This window comes from Arachis duranensis, chromosome 8 (assembly GCF_000817695.3).
Source record: "Arachis duranensis cultivar V14167 chromosome 8, aradu.V14167.gnm2.J7QH, whole genome shotgun sequence".
Taxonomy (NCBI): domain Eukaryota; kingdom Viridiplantae; phylum Streptophyta; class Magnoliopsida; order Fabales; family Fabaceae; genus Arachis; species Arachis duranensis.
In genome coordinates, this window is record NC_029779.3 from 49,661,669 (window position 1) to 49,684,766 (window position 23,098).

The window sequence follows — 23,098 nt, forward strand, 5'->3', positions numbered from 1 at the left end:
TGGTTATGCTTATATTCTATTTTTCTTGAAAATACGCACACATACATGTTTACTACTAATTGTTCATCGTTTTTCATTTTAATTTCTGCTTTTGTTTTTATAATAATAATATAATCTAATAGAATATGAGATCGGATCCCTCTACAACATGTCCATCTTCACATCATGTTTTTGTCTCTAACCTGTCCCTCGGCATAACGTGAGCACGTTCTCTGTGTAGCCTTAGGTAGCTTTCCAAATTTTTTCGCTCTATATATGCATATGTATGTATGTATCTTCATAAAAAAAAAAAAATGCTTGATACATGTGATACAATTCATCAGTTTGTAGAATAATAAGATGAAATTTCAATTAACCAAATACTAATAAACATAAAATTGCGAAGTGAAAATGATGATATCCTACTTAGCTTACTTGGTTTGTTTATATCTGTAATGAGTCAGAATAGGCTAATAATTCAACTAAATAATTTTTATTAATGAGTAGAATTTTATAAAAATAATGTAATCAATTATGCATGAATTTGGTGATAAATACTTTTTTTTTTAATTTTTTTCAATAAAATTATCTTTTTCATCTCTTTTTGATTTAATTTAATTCTTTTCTGATTTACTATCTCTTTTTCGAATTTGATTTAATTATTTTTTGGTTCACTCTTATTCTTTCCCTTACAGCATCATATATAGAATGTGCACTATTAAATGATGAACACCCTTTCAATTTGAGTATATAGCAACCATTATTAAGAGTAGTGTTAGACACTACTTTAGTTTCCAAATTTCTTGGAATAATATTATATTGGGCAGGATGTAAAAACTAAAAAGTGATTTTATATTTTGCTGCTTCTTTGTAATATCAAATCAGTATCTATCTTTAGAGGAAGTAGAGACTTAACGATCTCACATTAGATTAATCTAGATAAAGAAATAAATAATCAAGGGAATAACAAAGTAATATAAAGAGAGGTTAATATAATTAAAATTCAAGCGCATTAAGCTTAAGCAATTAAGCAAGTTTCATTGTTATTCTTCTTCGATTCTTCGATTTCACAGGCAACGTAGCCTCTCCTCCGATCAATCTAAGGCCAAGGCTCCCGCCAATCTCAGCTACGGTATTATAAAAGCCACAACTTTTCGAGATTCAATTTCTTTGAGAAAACAAAATTAACATGAATAATTAGAAAATAATGACGATCACAGATGGAAACCATTTCATTTCAGATCAATCTTTTAAACACTATTTCAAGGCATGCAATTGTTATTGTTTCATTTTAGATCAAGTTTATTTGAATAGAATTGAAATGTGAAGTACATTTGGTGGTGGAAATTAGGAAAAATGAGTGCGGTGTTTGAAGGTTACGAGCGTCAATACTGTGAGCTGTCTTCAAATCTGTCAAGACAATGCAGTGCAGCCTCTTCTCTTGATGGAGGTAGTAATAGTTCTTTCTTTGATTTGCTTTTTGGAAAATAATTAATTAGTTTTGTGGTGCAGAGCAGAAGAAGCAGAAAATTTCTGAAATAAAAGCTGGAATGGATGATGGTGATACATTGGTACAACAAGACTTGTGCATGTCGTCTTTTTTAGTTAATATTTTGAAATGTCTGATGATTGATATTTGTTATATATATCTAGATTCGAAAAATGGAGCTTGAAGCTAGGAGTTTGCAAGCAAGCATGAAGGCATCTCTTCTTGTCAAGTTAAAGGAATACAAAACCGATTTGAACAACTTGAAAAGTGAGCTTAAAAGAATCACATCGGCTGCTAATAATAATAAAGATGAGTTGTTGGAATTGGGACAGGCTGATACATTGGCGGTTGGTATCATTTTTCTTGCTCTGTTTTGGCAGTTAATTAGTTGATGTAATGATGATATCATGCAGGTGTCATCAAACGATCACAGAGGAAGACTGGTGATGTCTACAGAGAGATTGAATCAGTCGTCTGAAAGAATAAAGGAGAGCAGGAGAAGCATGCTGGAAACAGAGGAGCTTGGCGCCGCCATCCTCCAAGATTTGCATCAACAACGCCAGTCACTACTTCATGCCCACAACACGGTAACTTCATCTCAAGATTTAGTACCACTCACCTTACTAACTAACTAACCATATACGCAATGCAATGCAGCTTCATGGAGTGGATGATAACATCGACAAAAGCAAGAAGATTTTGACAGCTATCTCAAGAAGGATGAGTAGGAATAAATGGATTCTTGGCTCCTTCATGGCGGCCATAGTCCTTGCAATTATAGTTATCTTAACCATTAAAGTCTCTCGTTAGCCCCCTTTCATGTAACAATACTCATTTTTATATTTAAAATAAAAATAAAAGAAATTAGCGGCAGCTCCATAAAGTAACTAAAATGCTAAGAGGTCATGAATCCATCCAATGTGGAAGTTGAAGTACGTCGTTGGTCGTCTCAGTCCCAATCGCACATTCCCGACTTCCCTACGCCTCTTCAACCACGCTTCCACCCAACAACGCCACCCTCCTCAACCTTCCTCAACCGTCATCTCTCAAACCAACTTCTCCAGAGCCATCTCACTCACCAAACAACTCATCCTCTCCAATTCCCACACCGCCTGCTCCTCCCTCTTCCACGCGCTCACCCACTCCCAAGCCCCCAACTTCGTTTCCGTCCTCATAGTCGCCTTCTGCGAATTGGGTCATGTCCAAGAAGCTCTTTCGGTGTATAGAAACGTCTCTTCTTTGCCTCTCTTGAAGGCTTGCAACGCGCTTCTTCACGCCCTCGTCAACACCCACAGATTTGATTCACTGTGGGAGGTCTATGGGGACATGGTGTCGCGTGGATTCTCCCCTACCGTTGTGAGCTACGGCATTTTGATGCAGTGCTGCTGCAGCCAAGCTGATTCTGTTGGTGCACGCAAGCTATTTGATGAAATGCTCCACCGCAAAATTGAACCAACCGTTGTGGTTTACACTATTATGATCCGTGTTCTTTGCAATGAGAGTCGAATGGGAGATGCCGAGGGCGTCTTCCGTTTGATGAGGGAATCTGGAGTGGCTCCTAATTTGTACACTTATAAGACTCTCATGCATGGTTATGGCAAGGTAGCTAATGTGATCCGGGTTTTCGAGTTGTATGCTGAAATGCTCTGGCATGGATTGCACCCTAATGTTGTCACATTTACTACCATGATAGATATTCTGTGCAAGGTGGTGGGGGATCTGAAAACGGCAAGGAATTGCTTTGTGTATATGGCAAAATTCGGGGTTGTCCCTAATGCGTATGCTTATAATTCTTTGATTGACGGATACTGTAAGGCTGGGAACTTGTCAGAAGCAATGCGTTGGAAGCTAGAAATGGAAAGGTCTAAAATCTCTCCGGATGTTTTCACTTACAATATACTCATTAAGGGTCTGTGCGACTTGGGGAGATTGGAAGAAGCTGAGGGTTTGATGCAGAAGATGAAGGCTGCAGGAGTTCTTGCGAACTCTGTGACATATAATGTGATGATTGATGGGTACTGCAAGAAAGGCAATATGGAGAAGGCCATTGAGGTGTGCTCTGAAATGGTTGAAAGGAAAATTGAACCCAATGTCATAACGTATTCTACGTTGATTGATGGGTTTTGCAAGAACAGGAGTGTAAATGCTGCAATGGGCATGTACACAGAAATGGTAATCAAAGGTCTTGTGCCGGATGTGGTGACTTACACAGCTCTGATTGATGGGCATTGCAAGCACGGGAACATGAAAGAGGCTTTCAGGCTGCTCAAGGAGATGCTTGATGCAGGGTTAACACCAAATGCGATCACATTTAGTTGTTTAATTGATGGCCTTCTGAAAGAAGGAAGAACATCTGATGCAATCAAACTGTTCTTGGAGAAAACCGGAGCTGGTTTTGCTGGAGTTAAAATGCATAGCAGCCTGTATTCTCCAAACAATGTGACGTATGCGATTTTAGTTCAAGGTTTGTGCAAAGATGGACAAATTTTTAAGGCAACTAAGTTTTTTGCGGATATGAGACATAATGGTTTCCAACCAGACATGCTAGTTTATGTTATAATGTTGCAAGCACATTTCCGATACAAGCACATGCTTGATGTAATGATGCTGCATGCAGACATGGTGAAGACGGGGGTTGTGCAAAATGCGTCGGTACATCGTGTATTGTCTAGGGGCTATCAAGAGAATGGATATTTGAGATCAGCTCATTTGTGTTCTGAGTATTTAATGGAAGAAGATGGTATTCAGCATTCTTAATCAGCTCCTTTTTTGTTTCTCTAGAAAAAAGAAAAAAAATTCGACAGCTCTAAATAGATTAGACCAATAAGCACAGCTGAATTAGGAGGTAGTGCTAGTTGAATCAGAGATTTCATAATTCAAGCCCCAGTATGCAGATGTGTCAAAACTCAAAAGGAAAAGTTTTGCTACCCAAAGAGTTGTATTGCACTCTAGAATGATTGCCCAGTAGGAGGATATCTGTGGTTTCGACAAACAATAAAATAAAAATAAAAATGAAAAAATAGAACATTTCTGCTATGAATACTGGCCAAAAGTGTCAACGAAAGTATATTCATCAGTGCATGATATCAGATTTTCCATGTACAAAGAATTGCAAAAATAAAAGGACGTCAGAATAAGATTGCTTGGCAAGTTGAAGCAGTACATTAACCTAACCACTTAGCATTGTTGTTTCGTATTTGTGAGTCACTTACACGGTTCATTCATGACACCCTCGAAATGGTTCACCCCTTTGGTTCAAAGGAGTGTGAACAAGTTGGTTTATGTACCCATGTCTACGTCGAATTGCAAAGCCCAGTTCCACAATATTCTCAAGCCACCAAAGCCAAACCAGACCCTTAAGAAGTACCTTGATGGCAACAACCCCACCAAAGTGCTGCTACACTTCAGATATTTGATGAGAGAAAGAACCACTTTCAACTCAATAGACAGCTTCACTTTCCTGTTTGCCCTCAAAGCCTGCAACAAGAAACATTCCTCAATCCATGGAAAACAATTGCATGGTCTCATCACAAAATTTGGATACAAAGACATAGTCCAACTCCAGACATCACTTCTGAAAGTGTATGCTGAAGGGGGAAACCTGTGCAGTGCCCACCAAGTATTTGATGAAATGCCCACTAAGAACATTATATGTTGGACCTCTTTGATTTCTGCATATGTTGACAATCATAAACCCAACAAAGCCTTAGAGACGTTCAGGATGATGCAGATGGACAATGTCGAACCTGATCAAGTCACAGTAACAGTTGCTCTCTCCGCATGTGCTGATACTGGGGCACTGGAACTGGGTAATTCGATTCATAATTTCATCCGGCGCAATGGAGGACTGAAAATAGATTTGTGCTTGAATAATGCTCTCATTAACATGTATGCTAAATGTGGGGATATCACTACAGCAAGGAGATTGTTTGACAGCACAAAGATCAAAGATGTCACAACTTGGACGTCCATGATTGTGGGGCATGCGCTGCATGGTCAAGCATATGAAGCTCTTGAGCTTTTCTCAGAAATGAACACGGGCTTCAACATAGTCCCAAACGATGTAACCTTCATAGGAGTTTTAATGGCTTGCAGCCATGCAGGATTGGTTGAGGAAGGGAAGCAACATTTCAGAAGTATGACCGAGGATTACGGCATTCGGCCTAGAGAGGCCCACTTTGGCTGCATGGTGGATCTTTTATGTAGAGGTGGTTGTCTAAAAGACGCATATTACTTTATTATGGAGATGCCGGTGCAGTCTAATGCAGTCATTTGGCGAACCTTGCTGGGGGCTTGCAGCCTCCATGGTGAACTGGAGCTAGCTGCAGAAGCTCGGGAGAAACTGCTCAAGTTGGACCCTGACTATGTGGGTGATAGTGTTGCTTTGTCCAATATTTATGCAGATAAAAGGATGTGGAATAACAAGATGATTGCTAGGAATCAGATCAAACAATCAAGAGCTCCTGGTTGCAGTTCCATTGAGGTGACAAGTGGAGTTGGTGAATTTGTAATTGTCAATAATCCTTAGAAGAGGGAAAGATATACCTTGCTAATCAGAATACCTATGAAAGGGTCGTTTAGATATAGAAGCAAATTCAGCAAAGCTGTTAAGTTGTAAACAAACTTTGTAACCATGAAAAGAAAAATGATAATATTTATCATCAAATGACACCTTTCAATTAAGGTAACAAGCTCTTTGTCAAAGGCTCGAGGTGAATTTTCTGCCAGCTTAGTTTATCAAAATTGAAAGGTATGGTTATGGCATAATAAACTAATAATACGTCAAAATTAACCTCCAAGATTAATGACACAATAGTAGCTTGTGAGTTTTTAAATAAGGTAAAAGTAAAATACATTAAGCTTCTTTGATCCTCTCTTTCTTTTTTCCCCTTCTTTCCAGGAGAACATATTAACATAGTGCTAGTGGTAATTTTATTTATTTAATCGAATTAAAATTGTTGGAAAATATATAGCAAGAGTGAGTTAGTTGTATAGAAGGAAGGAATCCCGAAAATAGCGTGGTGACGAGTGCAAGTTGTGTGTGATTGAGATCGAAGAAGAGAAGGAAAGTGGCGAGTGCAGCAGTGGTTGTTGATGAAGAGGGTTCAACACAGGAATCATCAGGAGCAGAAGAAATGCCCTTCCAGGATAATGATGCGCCTCGCCGGTTTGTGCGTCTTCTCCACAATCATCCTCTCCGTTGTCTTCTCCCTCTCCCTCGTCCTTCGAGATCCTCCCTCCGACGCCGTCCCCATATCTGTGCCCCGTACGCTTCTTCTTCTTGCTTTTCCCTTGTGATCTAGGTAGGGTTTACACTTTACAACTCATTTCCTGTTTTCTGATTGCTGCTAGGTTGGAGTGACGATGCTCAAACAGATAAGCTGCTTGCTGGTCTTCTACCTGCTGGATTCGATGAAACCTCTTGTCTAAGCAGATATGATTCGCTCATTAACCGCAAAGGATTATCAGCAAAACCTTCTTCATACCTCATTTCTAGATTAAGAAAATATGAAGCGCTCCACAGAGAATGTGGACCTTATACTCAATCCTACAATAAAACAGTGAAAGATCTGAGGTCCGGCGTCCCAAGCCAGTCATCTTCGGCTGCTTGTAAATATGTAGTGTGGATTTCATACAGCGGTTTAGGGAATAGGATATTGACCATTGCTTCTGCATTCCTTTATGCTCTCCTCACCAACCGTGTTCTCTTGATTGATCCGGGACTTGACATGACTGATCTCTTTTGCGAGCCCTTCCCAGACGCTTCCTGGTTCCTTCCTCCCGATTTCCCTCTTCGTGCTCAATTCCATGATCTCAATCAGAAATCTGCTCACTGCTATGGGAAAATGATCAAGGATAAATCAGTTACAGCATCTGCAGTCCCTTCTTTTGTGTACCTTCATCTAGCGCATGACTATGACGATCAAGACAAGCTATTCTTCTGCGATGAAGACCAACGTTTTCTTGATCAGGTACCTTGGTTATTAGTCAGAACAGATAATTACTTCGTTCCGTCGCTATTCTTGATGCCGTCTTTTGAGCAGGAACTGAATCAGCTGTTTCCAAATAGGGAAACAGTTTTCCATTTCTTAGCTAGGTATCTGTTCCACCCCACAAATAGAGTATGGGGACTAGTCATTAGATACTATGAAGCTTATTTAGCTAATGTGGATGAGAGAGTAGGCATACAGATTAGAGTGTTTGACACCGGAACAGGTCCATTTCAACATGTATTGGATCAGATCTTAGCTTGTGTTTTCAAGGAGAATCTATTACCCGATGTTAACAGGAAGCAGGCTAGTATTAGTTCATCAGGAAAGCCGAAGTCGAAAGCAGTACTCATGACATCCTTAAGCTCTGGTTATTCCGAAAAGGTCAGAGATATGTACTGGGAATTTCCCACCACGACGGGAGAAGCAGTTGGCGTTTTCCAGCCAAGCCATGAAGGATATCAACAAACTGAGAATCAGATGCACAACCAAAAAGCTTGGGCAGAAATGTACCTCTTAAGCTTAACCGATGTGTTGGTTACTAGCTCATGGTCTACTTTTGGCTATGTGGCACAGGGACTGGGAGGTTTAAAACCATGGATACTATACAAGCCTGAGAATAAAACAGCTCCGGATCCTCCTTGTCAACGTGCTATGTCGATGGAGCCATGTTTCCATGCTCCTCCCTTTTATGACTGCAAGGCTAAGAAAGGAATTGACACCGGTAAACTTGTTCCACATGTTAGGCACTGTGAGGATATGAGCTGGGGTCTTAAGCTTGTACATAACTATGCGTAGCAAGCTATGCTTGTGCATGCTTTTGTGCCTGTCAACTCAGCTGAAAGTTTTGCAAATTTTGTTGTACAATAGAATTAGTTATTCTTTTTAATCTTTATATTGTTATATGCGCAAACTATATAATATAAATATGTGTGCCATTACTATTTTAGGACGATAAACTAAATTGCATGAAGTTATGCTCTCTTGACAAATACTGGCACATCGTTAGTTCTCTGAGGCAAACAATAGTACAACACAGCTGAGCTTCTCTTGAAACGGTTATGGTGATTTGAATGTGATAAACCATCCTTTAGTTGTTTTAGTTCAGTCGTTCCTTCTTTGAATATTAGCAAGTTTAGGCAGTTGTATGCGTTTCATATCAGATTATAATCGAGGTAAAATGATGTTGCCAGTTGGATCATTTCGAAACCTCAAAGTGAAGTCGATGAATGATGACTTGCACTGACTAAACATAACATAGGATCCAGGTTCGTTCCATAAAATAGGATCAAGATGACTTTTTATCACTGGACATAACCTCTGTCACTCTGTTTGGGGTGTGCTTCAGGATGGTAAATTTTTTAAATTTCATTCATTTTTTCTTCGTCGTGTTTAACACATGGTGGATCACTCGAGGAACAACATGTTTCTTCTAAGCAAAGTTGCTTACTACATTTCTTCCTTTTTAAATTATAGCAAAAGCAGACACGAAAAATAGAGGAGAAATATGAAAGGGGCAGAAGGAAATTCTAATTAAGATAGTTGCAAAATCTATCATGTATCAACATCCAAGCTTGGGAAGCAAAAGTGAAAAACCATCCAGAGTGACATAGATGCTGTCAATTATCCAGGTAGTCGAAAGCAAGATCATTGTGCATACGGCAAATCTGTTGGTTTAACTTATCAAACCACATTCACAAAAAGAAAAGGAACCAACACCCAATCATACAACAGTTTAGGGTTTCAAAGCCATGGAAATTCAGCTTTGTTCTTATTCAGTGATCAGTTCTTCCTTCCTTCACATAATATAATATGGTACCCATGCCTGCAACATCAATACATCATTATCAAAACAATCATTAACATATCTGCCTAAATAGAGGAAGAGAAGGAGCTAGGTGCTTGTGTGAGGAGTGGAAATCAAGGGAATAACAATGAGTTAAAGGGATATACGTTGACTTGAATGGAGCACTGGTGACTCCAATAGGCGTGGCAAATGCTACATCCTGAAACGGTCCAGCCATCTTTCCTCGTGGAAACCATCCAAGGTCTCCACCCTTCTTTCCTGATGGACATTCAGAATATTCCTGGGCTACCTGTTTGCAGAGTGAAATATTCTAGATGTAAAACAATTGAAACGGAAAAACATTTATACGTGTAGAGAAATTTTAATGAACGAATAAACTACTATTTCCAACTATGAAAGACTCAAGCACTCGCAAGTCTAACCATGAAAGATATAACAAACTCGATATCCATACGAGATTGGATTGGTTTTGCAAAACTACCCTTAAACTACTCATTTTGGGTAGTTTTGTCAAAATAATCCAATCTCTTGTAGGTGTCAAGCTAGTTTACATATTTCATGGTTAGAATGGTGGGTATTTAAATCTTTCGTGGTCAGCAATGGGGTAGTTTATTCTAAATGAATAGATTCCTATTTCTTCTTTCCAAGAATTCTGCACCAATCCCTGGAGCAATTTTGAAGGAAAATATTCATGCTTATGATACTCAAGCCAAAATAAGATTCTTAGTCCCACAATGAACTGAAAACTCAATAACAACTTAAAAAGAAATATGAACAAATGATGCAGATATATGGAATCATATATTGCTAATGCTACATTAGCAAATGATGTTTGAACAGACCACCCACTAACTTAAGAACCCTACCAAATGCAATTAAACTCAAAGAAAATTACCTTTGCAAACTCTGCTGGTGGGACCTTATCTCCATTTTCAAGCCAACCATCCTGCAGCTTCTTGTATGCCTCATTAATCTTACCTTGCTTCTCACACAGGATGTGCCTTGCTGCACCAAATAAAAAGCATTTAATATGAATACACCAGCAGCGATAGAAAAATCCAATAAAGTGGCAAATCATATGCTACCTTTGACATAGGTGCAGGTACCAAGCCCATCTGCACTTTTGGCACCTTTTCCTTTGCCCTTAGAAGCATTCTCATCACTTCCACTTGCTGCTTGTTTCCCCTTTCCCTTTCCAGACTCCTTTGGCTTTGAGTCTTTTCCCATTCTTCTCGAGCAAAACAGAAAGGGGACAAATGAAAAAACGCATCGTAAAACAGAGTAACAAATGGGACAAATCAGCTGGAAAATAAAAAATCACCTGAAAGCAGTAATCTACACGATGCGAAACTAGAAGCTAAAACAAGAAGATTGCTATTTGATTTTTGCGTGATGGGAACAAGAGCGATGAGTTTTTAGTCTTACTCCAGTGGCAGTGGAGAATCGCATTCCCATTTTTTTTTTTCACTATTTTCATGTGTTTTAGAACTTGGGTATTACGATACTATCCTTCCATGAGCCTCATTGGGCTACTCTATTGATCGGCCCGTTATTGTCTATTCACCCATCAAAAACTAAACGAAGAAAGATGAAAGATAATGGTCTAATGGATTATATTTTATTATGTGTAAATTTTACAGGATTTGTCATGTCCATCTTTCTTGTTTCTTATTTTATCTTTTCCCCATAATATTTGTCATTTTCGTTTTTCTATGCACAATGTTGAAACTCAACTTTATTTTATCCTTTTTTTTTTAATTTCATGTTCATATGTTATCAAAATTTTATAGTGTCAGGTCTTAACTTACTACATAGGGTATTAATGCTATCACTCTGTCATTTTAAATAGTCCCATATTTGTTCTAAAAAAAATAAAATAAAATTGAGTGAATGAAATTTGTCTTTAACTGTAATAAGATTAATTGGAATCTAAAAGACTCCACTCCACAGTGTCATTTACTATTTTTCATCTTTTGAGTTACTTCTATCAACTATTATTAAAGCCTTTTGCACACGTCATATACGCTCACTCCATAGAGCTCTCAATTTTGTAGGCACCAAGCTTAAAGAACTAAACCATTTGAGTGAGTAAATGTTTTAATCGAAACAGCAAATTCAAATAAATTTCTATGATCGGAGCAGGAAAGTTTAATAACATCTATGTACAAAGAAAATCAAGTTAGCTTCTAATCAGCGTGACATCAGTAGTATATGCCCTAATCTCGAGTTGACATGCTGACAGCCTAGTATCATGTTCTAAAGGCTTCAACTAGGAGCCTAATTAGAGTTCAGACCATATAGCACTGTGTCTTGAAAAGCTACTTTCCTTCAAGGAGAAACCATGTTGAAACTACTCAGATTCAGAATCTGAAAGTGGTATTTGATAAGCACCCTTTGGTTCCGAATCCGTCATAGAAGGATGCTGATTTTTAGTCGAATCTTTAGTTTGCCGCCTTCGGAGACCATCTCTTGGTCTCTGATTTCTTTCATCCTGGGAAGGTTCCTGTCATAATGAAAGGCAGAGATAGTACATTCCCTGTATTACTTTTTCTCCTTATAAAATGTTGAATTATTTTCCAAAACCAAAGATGTGAAAAAATACCAGAATGTGATACATGTTCTGCTATGCAAGATTTAGCCAAAAAAATTACCTCAGAACTTGGTTGACTTTGTGGATTTGATTCAGATGTCTGAGCTTGGTTCCTTCGGAACCAGATGGAACCCATAGAAATTAATGCTCCCAGAAGCAAGAAAGGACCAATTCTTGGATCCTCTTGGTAAACCAAAAGTCCTCTAACAACACCCTGAATCCTCTGCTTGAGATTTTCCAAAGGAACCTTTTGCGCAGTTCTGGACCAACCAGGATCTTTGTCATCTGGAACAAGAGCTGGAGTTCGTAGTGTCTGTGAAGATGCCACGGAAATGAAATAAGAAAACGATAAAGAATTTGACCCCATCAATACCTATCTCTCATTTAAATGCATCAAAATGAATGACATTCATGAAACTATAATCACATAAGCAGATGAAGTCTTTGAATACAGCAATTGACCAGAATTCAAAAACAAATAATTGATTTAAGGAGGCAGAGGAAGCATCCCAAGTTATGTCCCTATGTTATATGGTGCTAAACAAGCAAAAGTTGTAAGTTAAAACATAAAAAAGACTTACAAAGAATGGTCTGGATTTAACATCATAATTTTAGATAAGTTATAAAAGAAATGCCAAACTAATGGCAGACAAACATCATACAAAGCACCATTTGCGATGTGGAAATTTCAGTGTAGAAGAACAAACCTCTGAGATATCACTTGCACCCTTATATCTAGCTACAAACTGGCCTGCTTGATCATGTTCACCCTCTAGATCTTTCATCAGCAGAGATTTCCATGTCGGTTTTTCCTGTGTCTTGGTATCCATAGCACTGCTATTCCTCAGGTAACGAATAATAAATAACTGAGGAATATCATCAACGCCCGTGTGTTGTCCACAAGTCTGCTCGCTAGCCGGACCAAGGTAAAATCGACAAAAATCCTATGGAAATATATTTCGTTAATAGCTCAGGCTAGAAATAGTTGCAAAGACGAGGAAGAAAGTGCACTGCATTCAAACAAGCTACAAAAGGAAGTAAAAAATCAAACGTAAAACAAAAGGATTACCTTTTGCTTTTCACCATCAAGCCAAGCAAACGTCAACCGCTTTCTTTTAATTACCTCCACAGCTGGAGCTAAGGTTTGATTGTCAGATGATGCATCTGCCTCATTAGGCTTAGACAATGTTTCTTTGACCCTGCACATAGTCTGTGGATCTGAATTACAACCTCTTCCAAGCATGATAACAAATGCTTCTTTAAAAGACAAAAATCTAGTTCTACAAAGCAAACATCATGAAAAAAATAATGATAAAATGTGTAACTATAACCAATACATAACGCACATACCCTAGAAAACTAATCCCTGATTACAAAAGAATGTGCAAAATACACAAATTTTGCTATGTTCTTTGTACATCTCAAACAAAGAAAAGTATGAATCTAGTGGCATAGTCATATAGATTGCCTTGTCAGATCCGAGATATCTTAACAAAGGCAACAGGGAGAGGCCTGTTTTATGGAACCCAAATAAGCATAATTCTTAGTGTACATAATGAAAAAATTGACTTTGTGACTGCATCAAAGACAAAAGTACATACTTCACGCATTTTGTTCAGCGCAAGACCTGGCCTTCCTACTGCAATAGCGCAATACCAAATAATTGTATCATATCCAGCACGAGAATAGCCATGGGGATCACAACCAAGCTCCATTGATGTCACACTTCTTAATTGAGGAAGCTCTGAAAGAAGAAAGAAGAGGGAAAAATGCAACACACTAGCTAGATTAGGGCTTATTCAATAAGAACCTAATTTACAAATAAAAAAAAAAATGAAGATTGAAAGTCTTAAGAGTAATAGTACAACCCAGATTATTCATTAAATCCAAAAATTAGTCAAACCTTATGAAGTCATTTTCTATAAACAAGGTTCGCTCAGATTTTTTATTTTTTATTTTTTATTTTTTGCTTTTTTCCTTTTTTTCCGATGAATAAGATACCAACATTTCCAGCAACCGAAAGTTCTACAGTGTACTTATTGTACAAGAATCAAACCATACTTGGCTTATTCCAAAAATATCTTACGTCAAACCAATCCAGTTTAAGATTATGTATGTGCCAAACTATAAATCTATTTCTACCTTGCTGTTTATTATTTTCCATCATCTTCAAGAAAAATGAATTGTCTACTGAACCTGTAGCATAGAATGCACAGATAGTCAGTCAAATTAAAAGGAGAGGTTAGATCAAATGGTTCTTGGGTAGTATGAGAAGGAAAAAACAGACCATGGTGCACAACAGGTTTGACACCTGGGTCTTTAAGAAATACGACAGCAGGTGCAGATTCTACGCCAAATCTGAAATTTTTTTTTTTTTAAAGAATGAACAAACAATTAAATACATCATACAAGGTCATGCAATGAATCAATAAGCTAGTGAACATAAATATTCAAAACTGTGTATCACCATCTACATGGAAAAGTAGTACATAGAATAATCTGTTGACAAGATTAATTTTTGTAAAAATCATCACTTACGCTCCCATCCAATAGGAAGACTCCTCTTCCCGCCAAAGAATGAATGCGAATGAAGCATAATCCCAATAGTCTTTTGCTGCTTGTCGAATAAATGGAGCAGCACGTTCCCCAGATTTTGTGAAAAATATTACTTTTACCTATAAACCAAGGGTCCGCAGAAACTAAACCATTAATGTCCTTTATAAAACAATATTTGCGTTAGAAAACCAACGAATCAAACATTTTGAAATCAGCATGTGGCAATAAGAAAGGGAATTGTACCTTATGATGACTACTCTTTCCAAAAAGTTTTGGCACCTGAAATATTTTGAAAGTTTTAAAATAAACTTCCACTCAGTAACCATAGAACTCTAAGCAAAGACGAATTATAATGCCAAAAGGAAATCAAGTGCAAGGGTGAATTAATCTTCATATTTACTATATGAACCCTATTTAGGTTTCAGTTGTGTTTAACAGACCAGTACCATGAACTATGCTTCTCCTTTCTTCATTGCCAATACGATAACTAAAGGCTGATGTAATGCTTTTTTAATTATTTTATTGTAACCAATCACATCCTCTCTTTTGTTAGTCACCTTGCTCCGCCGTGATATTTTTCTTTAGCAACTTAATTCTCCAACAACCACTGTGGTTTGCCGCCAAAATCACCAGTGTTTAAAGGATTGTATCACTACCACAGACATTTTTATTTTGAGAGATAGAGAACTCTGCTTTGCACATTGACACAAACGAGCAGTATTATATCTTTAGAGTTCAGAAAAATTACCAGTGACTCCTTCGAGTAGTAGTTAATTTGAGGTAAAGCCAGTACAGTTGTTGCAAACCAATTTGTAACCTTGTCCACAGTAAGCTCTCCATCAAACCTATGTGGGAAGAAATCATGTAACATGTATGTAATAATGTGTAACCATCGATGTTAAATATATCTGCTGACAATTGAGTGTTAAAGGATTTATAAAATTGCAGTTGCCACTATTGTCAAATCCAGGTCTTAAAGTAAAACTCACCTACTAAAACATTTTACATCACGGCATCCGGGAGGAATAGCAAGAAGATATGGAATTCCTGAATAGTTCAGTATGTCAAGATAAGCCAGACATGATCCTTCTCTCAATTCAAAACTAGAACTTTGACTGTATTCAGCACATACCATTTCTGAAGTAAGGTTTTCCTGTTGATCTTTTATCAGCTAGGTAGACGGCTAATTGCACCTCACCAAGTTCCACCATACCAGTATTTGCAAACGGATGCAATAGAGAAGCTAAATGCAAAGGAATTAGTCAGAATCATCTCATCCATATAGTAGTGAGCGATATAATGGTAAGAGTCCTAAATCACTTAAAGATGATAGCATTTATAAGTATTTGGACAACCCTCTACATGCAGCAAGCTTTTGAGATTGAGTTAAGCTCAATTAATTGAGTTAATGTTTGCATATCTCTTTAAGAAAGGAAAATCTTCTTCCCAAGAAAAACGGAAGAAAAATAGATTGGTACCCTGCCATCATTTTGGATGAAGAAGCCCTCCACAAAAAGGGAGAAACGGAAAAGGCACAATCACTCAATACAAAAATATCCTTTCATTATGAAACAAACATGTAGTTTCTAATAATAATAATAATAATAATAATAATAATAATAATAATAATAATAACAAACAAACAGGAGTTCATCATCAATAAACATACCAATTTTATTCCAGGATTCTGAAAATTGAGCACAGCGTTTGCTCCCCGATGAATATAACTGATTCAAATGCATTTAGCATGGATATCAAGTCAGGCATCAATGAAACAATAAAGAAATTAAAAATTGTGGAATCAGGCAAGAGAGTGATACAGAGTTTGAAAAGGCAAGATCAATCAAACCTATCTTTTGAGAGACAGCTACAAACCCAAAAGTAAACTTGCTATAAATTAATTAAGCATTCAAAGTTACAAATGTGAACCAATAGAGTTCTTAGTTTCCAAATCTTAGAGATAAAGTAATGACAAAACAACTCATTTGCCAGCATATTGTCACAGGAAGAAACCAATACATGATGCTTGAGATATTTGAAAAATACAAAACTGAACATTCACAAACTCGAATGCTCATTAATAAAATTCAACTGAAAGGAATTCTAACAGTGAAATGCAATAATCGTAACGATAGGAAATTAAAATATATCAGTATATTCTATGCTGAATATACCTGAATTAGCCATGGCTTTGTAACTGGAAATATAGACTGGAAGTCTAGTGCGGTAATGACTTTATGAGAATGATCAATAGGCCCTGAGAGGTTAAAACAATGTAAATCAAAATTAAAATATTTTGCCTGTCTTATATCCTACTAAAAGGATCTATATAAATTCTCATCAATCACGTTGGAGTGTTAACTAACCAGAAGGAGGAGGGACATCTAGTAGAGGGAGATCCAATTCCGAAATGCGTTTTCCAGCACAATTCTTGCTGGCATTCTCAAGAATATGCTACCACCAATAGACCACATTATAAGAGAAACAAGCAGGGAACAATTGTAGAAAACATGCACATGTCTTCAAAGAATGAGAAAGAAATACTTACAAGTTGATCATCAATCCCAAATAGGTCATAATCTCTTTTCCACGAGGGATTTGTCAGCAACTCATAAGCATATTGAATCTGTAAATCATGCTACGATTAAAACGAATTACAGAAACAAAACCATTGTAAACCATATGCATTACTCGGAACGAAACCATAAAAGCACACAAATAAGTTGCAAAAAACGAACCTTTAAGAACTGACAAGTATCAGGAACTTGGGGACTCGAATTCCTGAGAGTGCAGAGAATGCAGGTGACAAGGTTACCAATTACTTTGAGAGCTAATAATTTCAGAAAACAGGAGAGTGAGGAGATGGAAAAATACCAGTTGGATTGAAGAGTGTGGTAAGAGTCTCTGACTTTGTCCACCGGACTATAGGTGTCGATTTTGAGCACTATGATCAGCAAATCACAAAAAAAAGTTTATGTTTTTGAAGAATAATAATAAGAAGGAAGAAGAAGGAGGAGGGGATTGAGTAGAGAGTAGCACCGTCGTAGTGGGAAGGGGGGAAATAATTGGGAATGAGGAGAAGCTGGTAGAGCATGGCGAAGGCGAAGAGAATGAGAGGGAGGGCGTAGGCTCTGAGAGTGGAAGCCATTGATGGCGAAGAAGGAGGCATCACACTTCGGATACTTTGAGGTTTGCCGCTACCACAAGTCTAGTTTCTACCTCAAGTCTTCACTTTCGTCTTTTTAACAGGAAGAAAAAAAAAAGATAAAAAATTATCTTAAATTTTAATTTTAAAATTAATTAATCTTAAACTATCTTATAAAAATTATTAAGATAGATTTTAAAAATTTCAAACTATCTAAATAAATATTTAAAATTTAACCCTAAAAATTATATTTATTGAAATAAATAGTTATAATAGTCCAAAATCCAATCATAATAGCAAAAAAACATTCAAAAAGCTACTTAAAAGAATATCCAAAAATAAATCCAAAACTAAAAATTTGATTCACCAACATACAAATTAAAAAATATGAGAAAAATTGAAAAATAAAATAAATTGTACTTTTTGAAAAAAAAAAAACAACAATAGTATAGGTTATTCCAACCACCAGTCAAATTTTAAAACATTTGAAAATTCATATATATTCAAACATTCAAAATTATAAATTCAAATTGACAAAAGTCTTATAAAACATCCAAAATTTCATAAAATTAAACATTTAAAATATTGGTGATTAAATCAACGTTGATGAAAATAATTTCATTGTCTAGTCAATAACAAATCAACAAATATTTTTTAATTGTACTTCATATTAATTAATTATCATTAATTAATAATTATTTAAACTAAAATTAATAATTAATAATTACAGTTATTTAAAATTGACTGGTTAAGAATTATTTATCTATACTTAAAATTAATGGTCAAGACATACTTAATTATAAGCAAGTTTTACTTTTACGAGCCTATCTCCATCTTCTTCTTCTTTTTCAATGTTAATCTCTTAGCTATATATTAAAATATATAGTCATTAGAAGCCATGTTTATAAAAGAGATGGAATGTATTTTCACTTATTCTTTTTTATCATAAAATTATAATACATAATAGAAATATGTATTATCATTGTAATGTTTTTTGCTTTTTTAGTATATTATTATATTATTGTTGAGTGAAAATCAATAAATCATATGAGGATATGTTGTATTGTTATTGAGTTGTTTACCCGAATAAGTGATTTTAGGAAAAACTCTAGGTCCAAATTTAGCATAAATAAAATACTTAGAGAAGGTGATGAAGGAGAAGAAGTAAGTGGATGCAAATAGAAGTGGTGGTTTGAAACATGATTAGCAAAGAAAGTATTGAAAACCAAATAGCAATAAGTAGCACATAATAGCATCTAAGAATGAATTTGTGAAGACCCAAGTAGCAAGAGGCAGAGGGAGATGAAGTGATGATATAAGCAACAGAATCAGCTTCTATAAACATGCGTTTGAAACAAGCTTTTCAGTCTTGTTATATTATTTCCTCCCTTCCTAATCCTTTTCAGTACTCAAAATATGTATCTTACTCTCGCATTTCTGTGGGACTATAGAATCCCAACATTCACCAATCAATCACACATTTTACATATTGTAACTTTATTTTAATTTTCATTGATAAGTGTCCTTACAAATCCTGCATGTACAGGCTTATTCTCTCATCCTCATACCTTAACATTTGAATAAATTCAGGAGCTTCTGCAATGGTGTCATCTAGAAAGCTCAATGTAGAATTACAGGACTCAGCGCAGTGCCAACTGTGATGATCTGCTGGAACAGAAGAGGCTTGAATAGCCTCACCCTTTTCGTCACCATTCATTAGCTTGGAGAAGAGTGCTTTTGCAGCTTGGTTGCCAGAGAAGGAATTGGCCATTTTGTTGAGTAAGCATGGCACATGAAGCTGCTGCTGCTGGTGATGCGGAGGAGTGTGTAATAAGTGGTTGTTCTTGTTGAGAGAAGAGTTCCAGTAGTTCTTGATCTCGTTGTCAGTTCGATTAGGCAAGTGCTTGGCAATAGCGGACCACCTGTTGCCAAGAAGTGCATGGAGTCTTAGGATGGTCTGCTCCTCATCTCTGCTCAATCGGCCTCTCTTAATGCCAGGTCTGAGGTAGTTAAACCACCTCAGTCTGCAACTCTTTCCACATCTTTCAAGGCCAGCTTTGTCGGGCAAGGTGCGCCAGCTTCCAGGGCCATAAGTGTAAATGTATGCTTTCAGCTTCTCATCTTCTTCAAGAGACCAAGCACCCTTCCTCACATGCTCATGGCTGCAGCAAGGAGACCTTCCCATTTGTGGCTGTGGAGCACCCGTTCAGACACAGATGCCTTTAACTCACAACCTGACAACCATCAATGGAGGACTCGGGACCTAATCATGGTCCTTCTTCTGCAAATTTTTCTTAAATAAATTCAATATAACATTATCAGTAATGCTATGGACCACCACATTCATGATTTATAGTGATTAATTAGTTATTATTAATATTTTTAATAGTCTAAAATTATATTTAAGGGAGATGCTCATATAAAGACCCTTAAAACGTCTTTTGTAAAAACGCTTGCATTATCATTGGACGTATTAATAAATCGATTTTTTTAAATTTCTTAACAACTTCGAATAAAACCGATTTTTTATATAACAACAACGATAAACTTATTTTTTTTAGAGATTTAATTGTATTTTTAAATTTTTAGGGATTTAAATATTCACAAAACAAAAAATCAGGAATATATTTGTCTTTTTATCAAAAAGTTTAAAGATATTTGGTTTAGATTGTGTACTTCGATCGGATCAAATCGGATCTAATAATTATAATGCAAACAATTGAGTTTATTATTATTACTATAATAAACCGATTTTGTTCTAATTTATTAAAAGATAAATTATTAACCAATTTAATAAAAATGTCTAATAATAATATGACAAATGTAAACATCTAAAAAAAAGACATTTTTAATGTCTTTATTTAATAGTATAGTATTACACTTTTAATGAAGAGGAATGCTAGGAAGCTAGCACTTTTGTTAAATCCTGGCCAACACTTAACCATTGAAAGAAAATTGAATGATTTTAGATTATTAGATATAATTTCACACCATTAAAAAATCATTGATAGCTAATCTATTATCTATTATCTATTATCTATTATATTATATAAAAATCGAATGTCTGCACTTAATGATGGAGCTGACGTGGCATGCTCTGGAGAGTATTTCCCGATTTAATTATTTTAACTCATTCAATACAATTTATTACCATGACTTAATTATATCAGCTAATTGATTTGATTAGATATTTAAATATTAATATAATTTATTATAATATATATTACTTAATTAATTTTATTATATTAATTGTAATTTGTTATATTAGTTAATTAATTTATTCATTTATAAAGTCTGAAATAAAATAAATAATTTATTGTTTATTCTAATTGAATTCATTAAATTTAATTATACATTATATACGAATTAATAATAATTTGTAAATCACTTTATATTATATATGTATTAACAAATTATTATATATGTCTTAATGTGTTAATTAAATATTATATACGCACAGAAAAATAAATACAAAGATGATTTATATAATATTAATAATATTATATTAGCACGATATTTTTTTGTTTTGATATCATATAGTATTGATCATGATAATATTATTATATATTATTATATAAACTTTCTAATATTAGTATAGAAAATTGGAAAATTATTCCTTATAGCAATCATTCTTAGTGGAATAGTGTGTCCCTTATATAGTATTGATAATTGTTGCTTAATTTAAAGTAATTGTATGTTGGTATCTTAAATTTATTTTCAATAATAACCTAAATAGATAAATCTAATTGAATTGGATGATTATATAAAATATTTTATATTATTAATATACTAAAATTAAATTCATTTTTTGGTACAGAATTTTATAGGTAAATTTTATACAAGATTAAGTTATTTTTTATTTTTTATTTGTTTTATCTATGTTACTTTATTTAATTTTAAGTAGCGTCATATTTACAATTACCGCCTGTATGATATTTTATAAAATATGAAAATCAATTTTTTTATAATTTAAATATCAATGTTTGAATAAAAGAACTTAACAGACTCACATTGAGAGAGAGGGGGGAATTTTACCTAGAGAAAAGAAACTCAAATTGAGAATGGTGGCGACGGGCTCAACAACGACGGTAACGGAATGAGCAGCGATGATGACATAAGTTGTGTGAACAATGACGGACCCAGAAAAATTTAGTAATGGGAACAAAAATATAATAAAATTTAGGTATAGATATTTTTTTTGCTTCCCACGATATTCAACAAGTTAAGGACTAATTTGTCATGAATTTGAATTCCATTTAACAATCTATAATTGGCCGGCAACGAGTTGCTATACATACGAGACAGAATTCGAACCCTCAATACTTATTTAAACAGACGACTAAGTCGATCACTTGATCAATCTAAATTGGTTTAGATATATTCAAATTTTAAAATTAGAACTATCTAATACATATTGATAAGAACTATAAATATACGCACAATCATTATTATAATATTTAAAAATAATAAAAATATAATTTCATATGCATAATATAATATTTAAAATAACAAAAAAATATTTATAAGGACCTTTTTTATTTTTAACAAGATTAAATATTATTTTTTATATATATTTTTAAATAATTATTGTACTTAATTGTCAAATCTACTTATTATAATTTTTATAGTATAAATAATTTTTTAACCAAAATAATTACAGTATATTAATACATAGATAATATATTTTTTTATCTTAAACAATTTTTAAAAAATCACTAATAATTTAAGTTGTATTTAATTAGAAAACTAAGTTTTAATTTAATTATTAATTAATTAACTAATATAATATAATTAATTATCACTAATTTTTGAGTGTATTTATTTATTTTTCATACTAAATCAAATTTAACAATGTAATTATTATTATGTGTTAAGTTTAACAAAATATTTTTTAACATAAAATACAAAAGAACTATTTATATTTTATTTTGAGACAAATATAATATAATAAGTGGTATATATGTATATAAGTATTACTTTTTTTAAAAAAAATTTGTGGGGGCATATTAAATGTGGGTCCGTCTTTGGCTGTGAAGGAAGATGAGAGTTGTAAATAGGTAAGCAGCGATGGACCTCAGCAACAACATGACAGGAGCTACGCGGTTTTTTTGTGAAGAAGTCGAGAAGAAGATTTTAGGTGATGATGATTGAGTTTATCTTGCATGGCTATAAAGTATAGACTGAAGTTATGAATCATGTGTGATGTGAGGCAAATTTTAATTCCTAAAAAGTGTTTATATGTATATATTCGGGGTGGGTATACCCTAAATCCGACCAAACCCTGTCTTGAGCAAAATCTGCCCCGACTCGAGTTAAGTTATTACCCTTTTCATCTGGGTATGGACGGGTCGGGTACCTGCATATTCAAAAACTCCTGCCAAGTCTAACCACGTATTGATACTCCTTTTATTAAGGGTTTATCGCTAGCCAATAGATTGCTATATACACAAGGCGAGATTCTAACTCCTAATAGTTATTTAAGTGGACGAGTGAGATGATCACTTAACAAACTCAAATTGATTAAGACAAATACTAATTATTT

The 23,098-nt window shown here is 35.0% G+C and overlaps 7 protein-coding genes across 9 annotated transcripts; 4 read left to right on the forward strand and 3 right to left on the reverse strand.

Moving 5' to 3' along the window:
• Nucleotides 1-1,335: 1,335 nt before the first annotated feature.
• LOC107463485 (vesicle transport v-SNARE 11-like) lies at nucleotides 1,336-2,372 on the forward strand. Of its 3 annotated transcripts, none has more exons than XM_052252653.1 (5): nucleotides 1,336-1,432; nucleotides 1,492-1,550; nucleotides 1,633-1,815; nucleotides 1,882-2,055; nucleotides 2,126-2,372. In XM_052252653.1, exons 1-5 carry the CDS (start codon nucleotides 1,336-1,338, stop codon nucleotides 2,276-2,278), a joined length of 666 nt encoding a protein of 221 aa, XP_052108613.1. In that variant the 3' UTR covers nucleotides 2,279-2,372. The 3 variants fall into 3 exon arrangements, with proteins under 3 accessions (XP_052108613.1, XP_052108614.1, XP_015937767.1); XM_052252654.1 differs by having other exon boundaries at nucleotides 1,633-1,812; XM_016082281.3 differs by having other exon boundaries at nucleotides 1,336-1,429; nucleotides 1,633-1,812.
• A 5-nt stretch (nucleotides 2,373-2,377) lies between these two features.
• LOC107463534 (pentatricopeptide repeat-containing protein At5g61400) lies at nucleotides 2,378-4,247 on the forward strand. Its single transcript, XM_016082341.3, has one exon. It carries the CDS (start codon nucleotides 2,387-2,389, stop codon nucleotides 4,223-4,225), a length of 1,839 nt encoding a protein of 612 aa, XP_015937827.3. The 5' UTR covers nucleotides 2,378-2,386; the 3' UTR covers nucleotides 4,226-4,247.
• A 409-nt stretch (nucleotides 4,248-4,656) lies between these two features.
• On the forward strand, nucleotides 4,657-6,228 carry LOC107463537 (putative pentatricopeptide repeat-containing protein At1g74400). Its single transcript, XM_052252652.1, has one exon. The coding sequence runs from the start codon at nucleotides 4,692-4,694 to the stop codon at nucleotides 5,994-5,996; it is 1,305 nt and encodes a 434-aa protein (XP_052108612.1). The 5' UTR covers nucleotides 4,657-4,691; the 3' UTR covers nucleotides 5,997-6,228.
• Nucleotides 6,229-6,431: 203 nt separating this feature from the next.
• Nucleotides 6,432-8,560, forward strand: LOC107463535 (galactoside 2-alpha-L-fucosyltransferase). The gene is made up of 2 exons (XM_016082342.3): nucleotides 6,432-6,734; nucleotides 6,821-8,560. Exons 1-2 carry the CDS (start codon nucleotides 6,563-6,565, stop codon nucleotides 8,254-8,256), a joined length of 1,608 nt encoding a protein of 535 aa, XP_015937828.1. The 5' UTR covers nucleotides 6,432-6,562; the 3' UTR covers nucleotides 8,257-8,560.
• Nucleotides 8,561-8,966: 406 nt separating this feature from the next.
• Nucleotides 8,967-10,744, reverse strand: LOC107463538 (uncharacterized). Its single transcript, XM_016082344.3, has 5 exons — nucleotides 10,587-10,744; nucleotides 10,351-10,493; nucleotides 10,161-10,270; nucleotides 9,412-9,554; nucleotides 8,967-9,283 (listed from the first exon to the last, which is right to left on the reverse strand). The coding sequence occupies exons 2-5, from the start codon at nucleotides 10,490-10,492 to the stop codon at nucleotides 9,241-9,243; spliced, it is 438 nt and encodes a 145-aa protein (XP_015937830.1). The 5' UTR covers nucleotide 10,493; nucleotides 10,587-10,744; the 3' UTR covers nucleotides 8,967-9,240.
• Nucleotides 10,745-11,328: 584 nt separating this feature from the next.
• On the reverse strand, nucleotides 11,329-17,624 carry LOC107463463 (uncharacterized). Its single transcript, XM_052253452.1, has 19 exons — nucleotides 17,451-17,624; nucleotides 17,286-17,355; nucleotides 17,150-17,192; nucleotides 16,960-17,037; nucleotides 16,778-16,865; nucleotides 16,586-16,668; nucleotides 16,081-16,138; nucleotides 15,544-15,654; nucleotides 15,401-15,458; nucleotides 15,160-15,256; nucleotides 14,655-14,690; nucleotides 14,394-14,530; nucleotides 14,143-14,213; nucleotides 13,998-14,051; nucleotides 13,457-13,599; nucleotides 12,925-13,065; nucleotides 12,515-12,799; nucleotides 11,917-12,168; nucleotides 11,329-11,768 (listed from the first exon to the last, which is right to left on the reverse strand). The coding sequence occupies exons 1-19, from the start codon at nucleotides 17,578-17,580 to the stop codon at nucleotides 11,616-11,618; spliced, it is 2,088 nt and encodes a 695-aa protein (XP_052109412.1). The 5' UTR covers nucleotides 17,581-17,624; the 3' UTR covers nucleotides 11,329-11,615.
• Nucleotides 17,625-18,752: 1,128 nt separating this feature from the next.
• On the reverse strand, nucleotides 18,753-19,854 carry LOC107463556 (transcription factor MYB106). Its single transcript, XM_016082363.3, has one exon. The coding sequence runs from the start codon at nucleotides 19,739-19,741 to the stop codon at nucleotides 19,082-19,084; it is 660 nt and encodes a 219-aa protein (XP_015937849.1). The 5' UTR covers nucleotides 19,742-19,854; the 3' UTR covers nucleotides 18,753-19,081.
• Nucleotides 19,855-23,098: the final 3,244 nt, after the last annotated feature.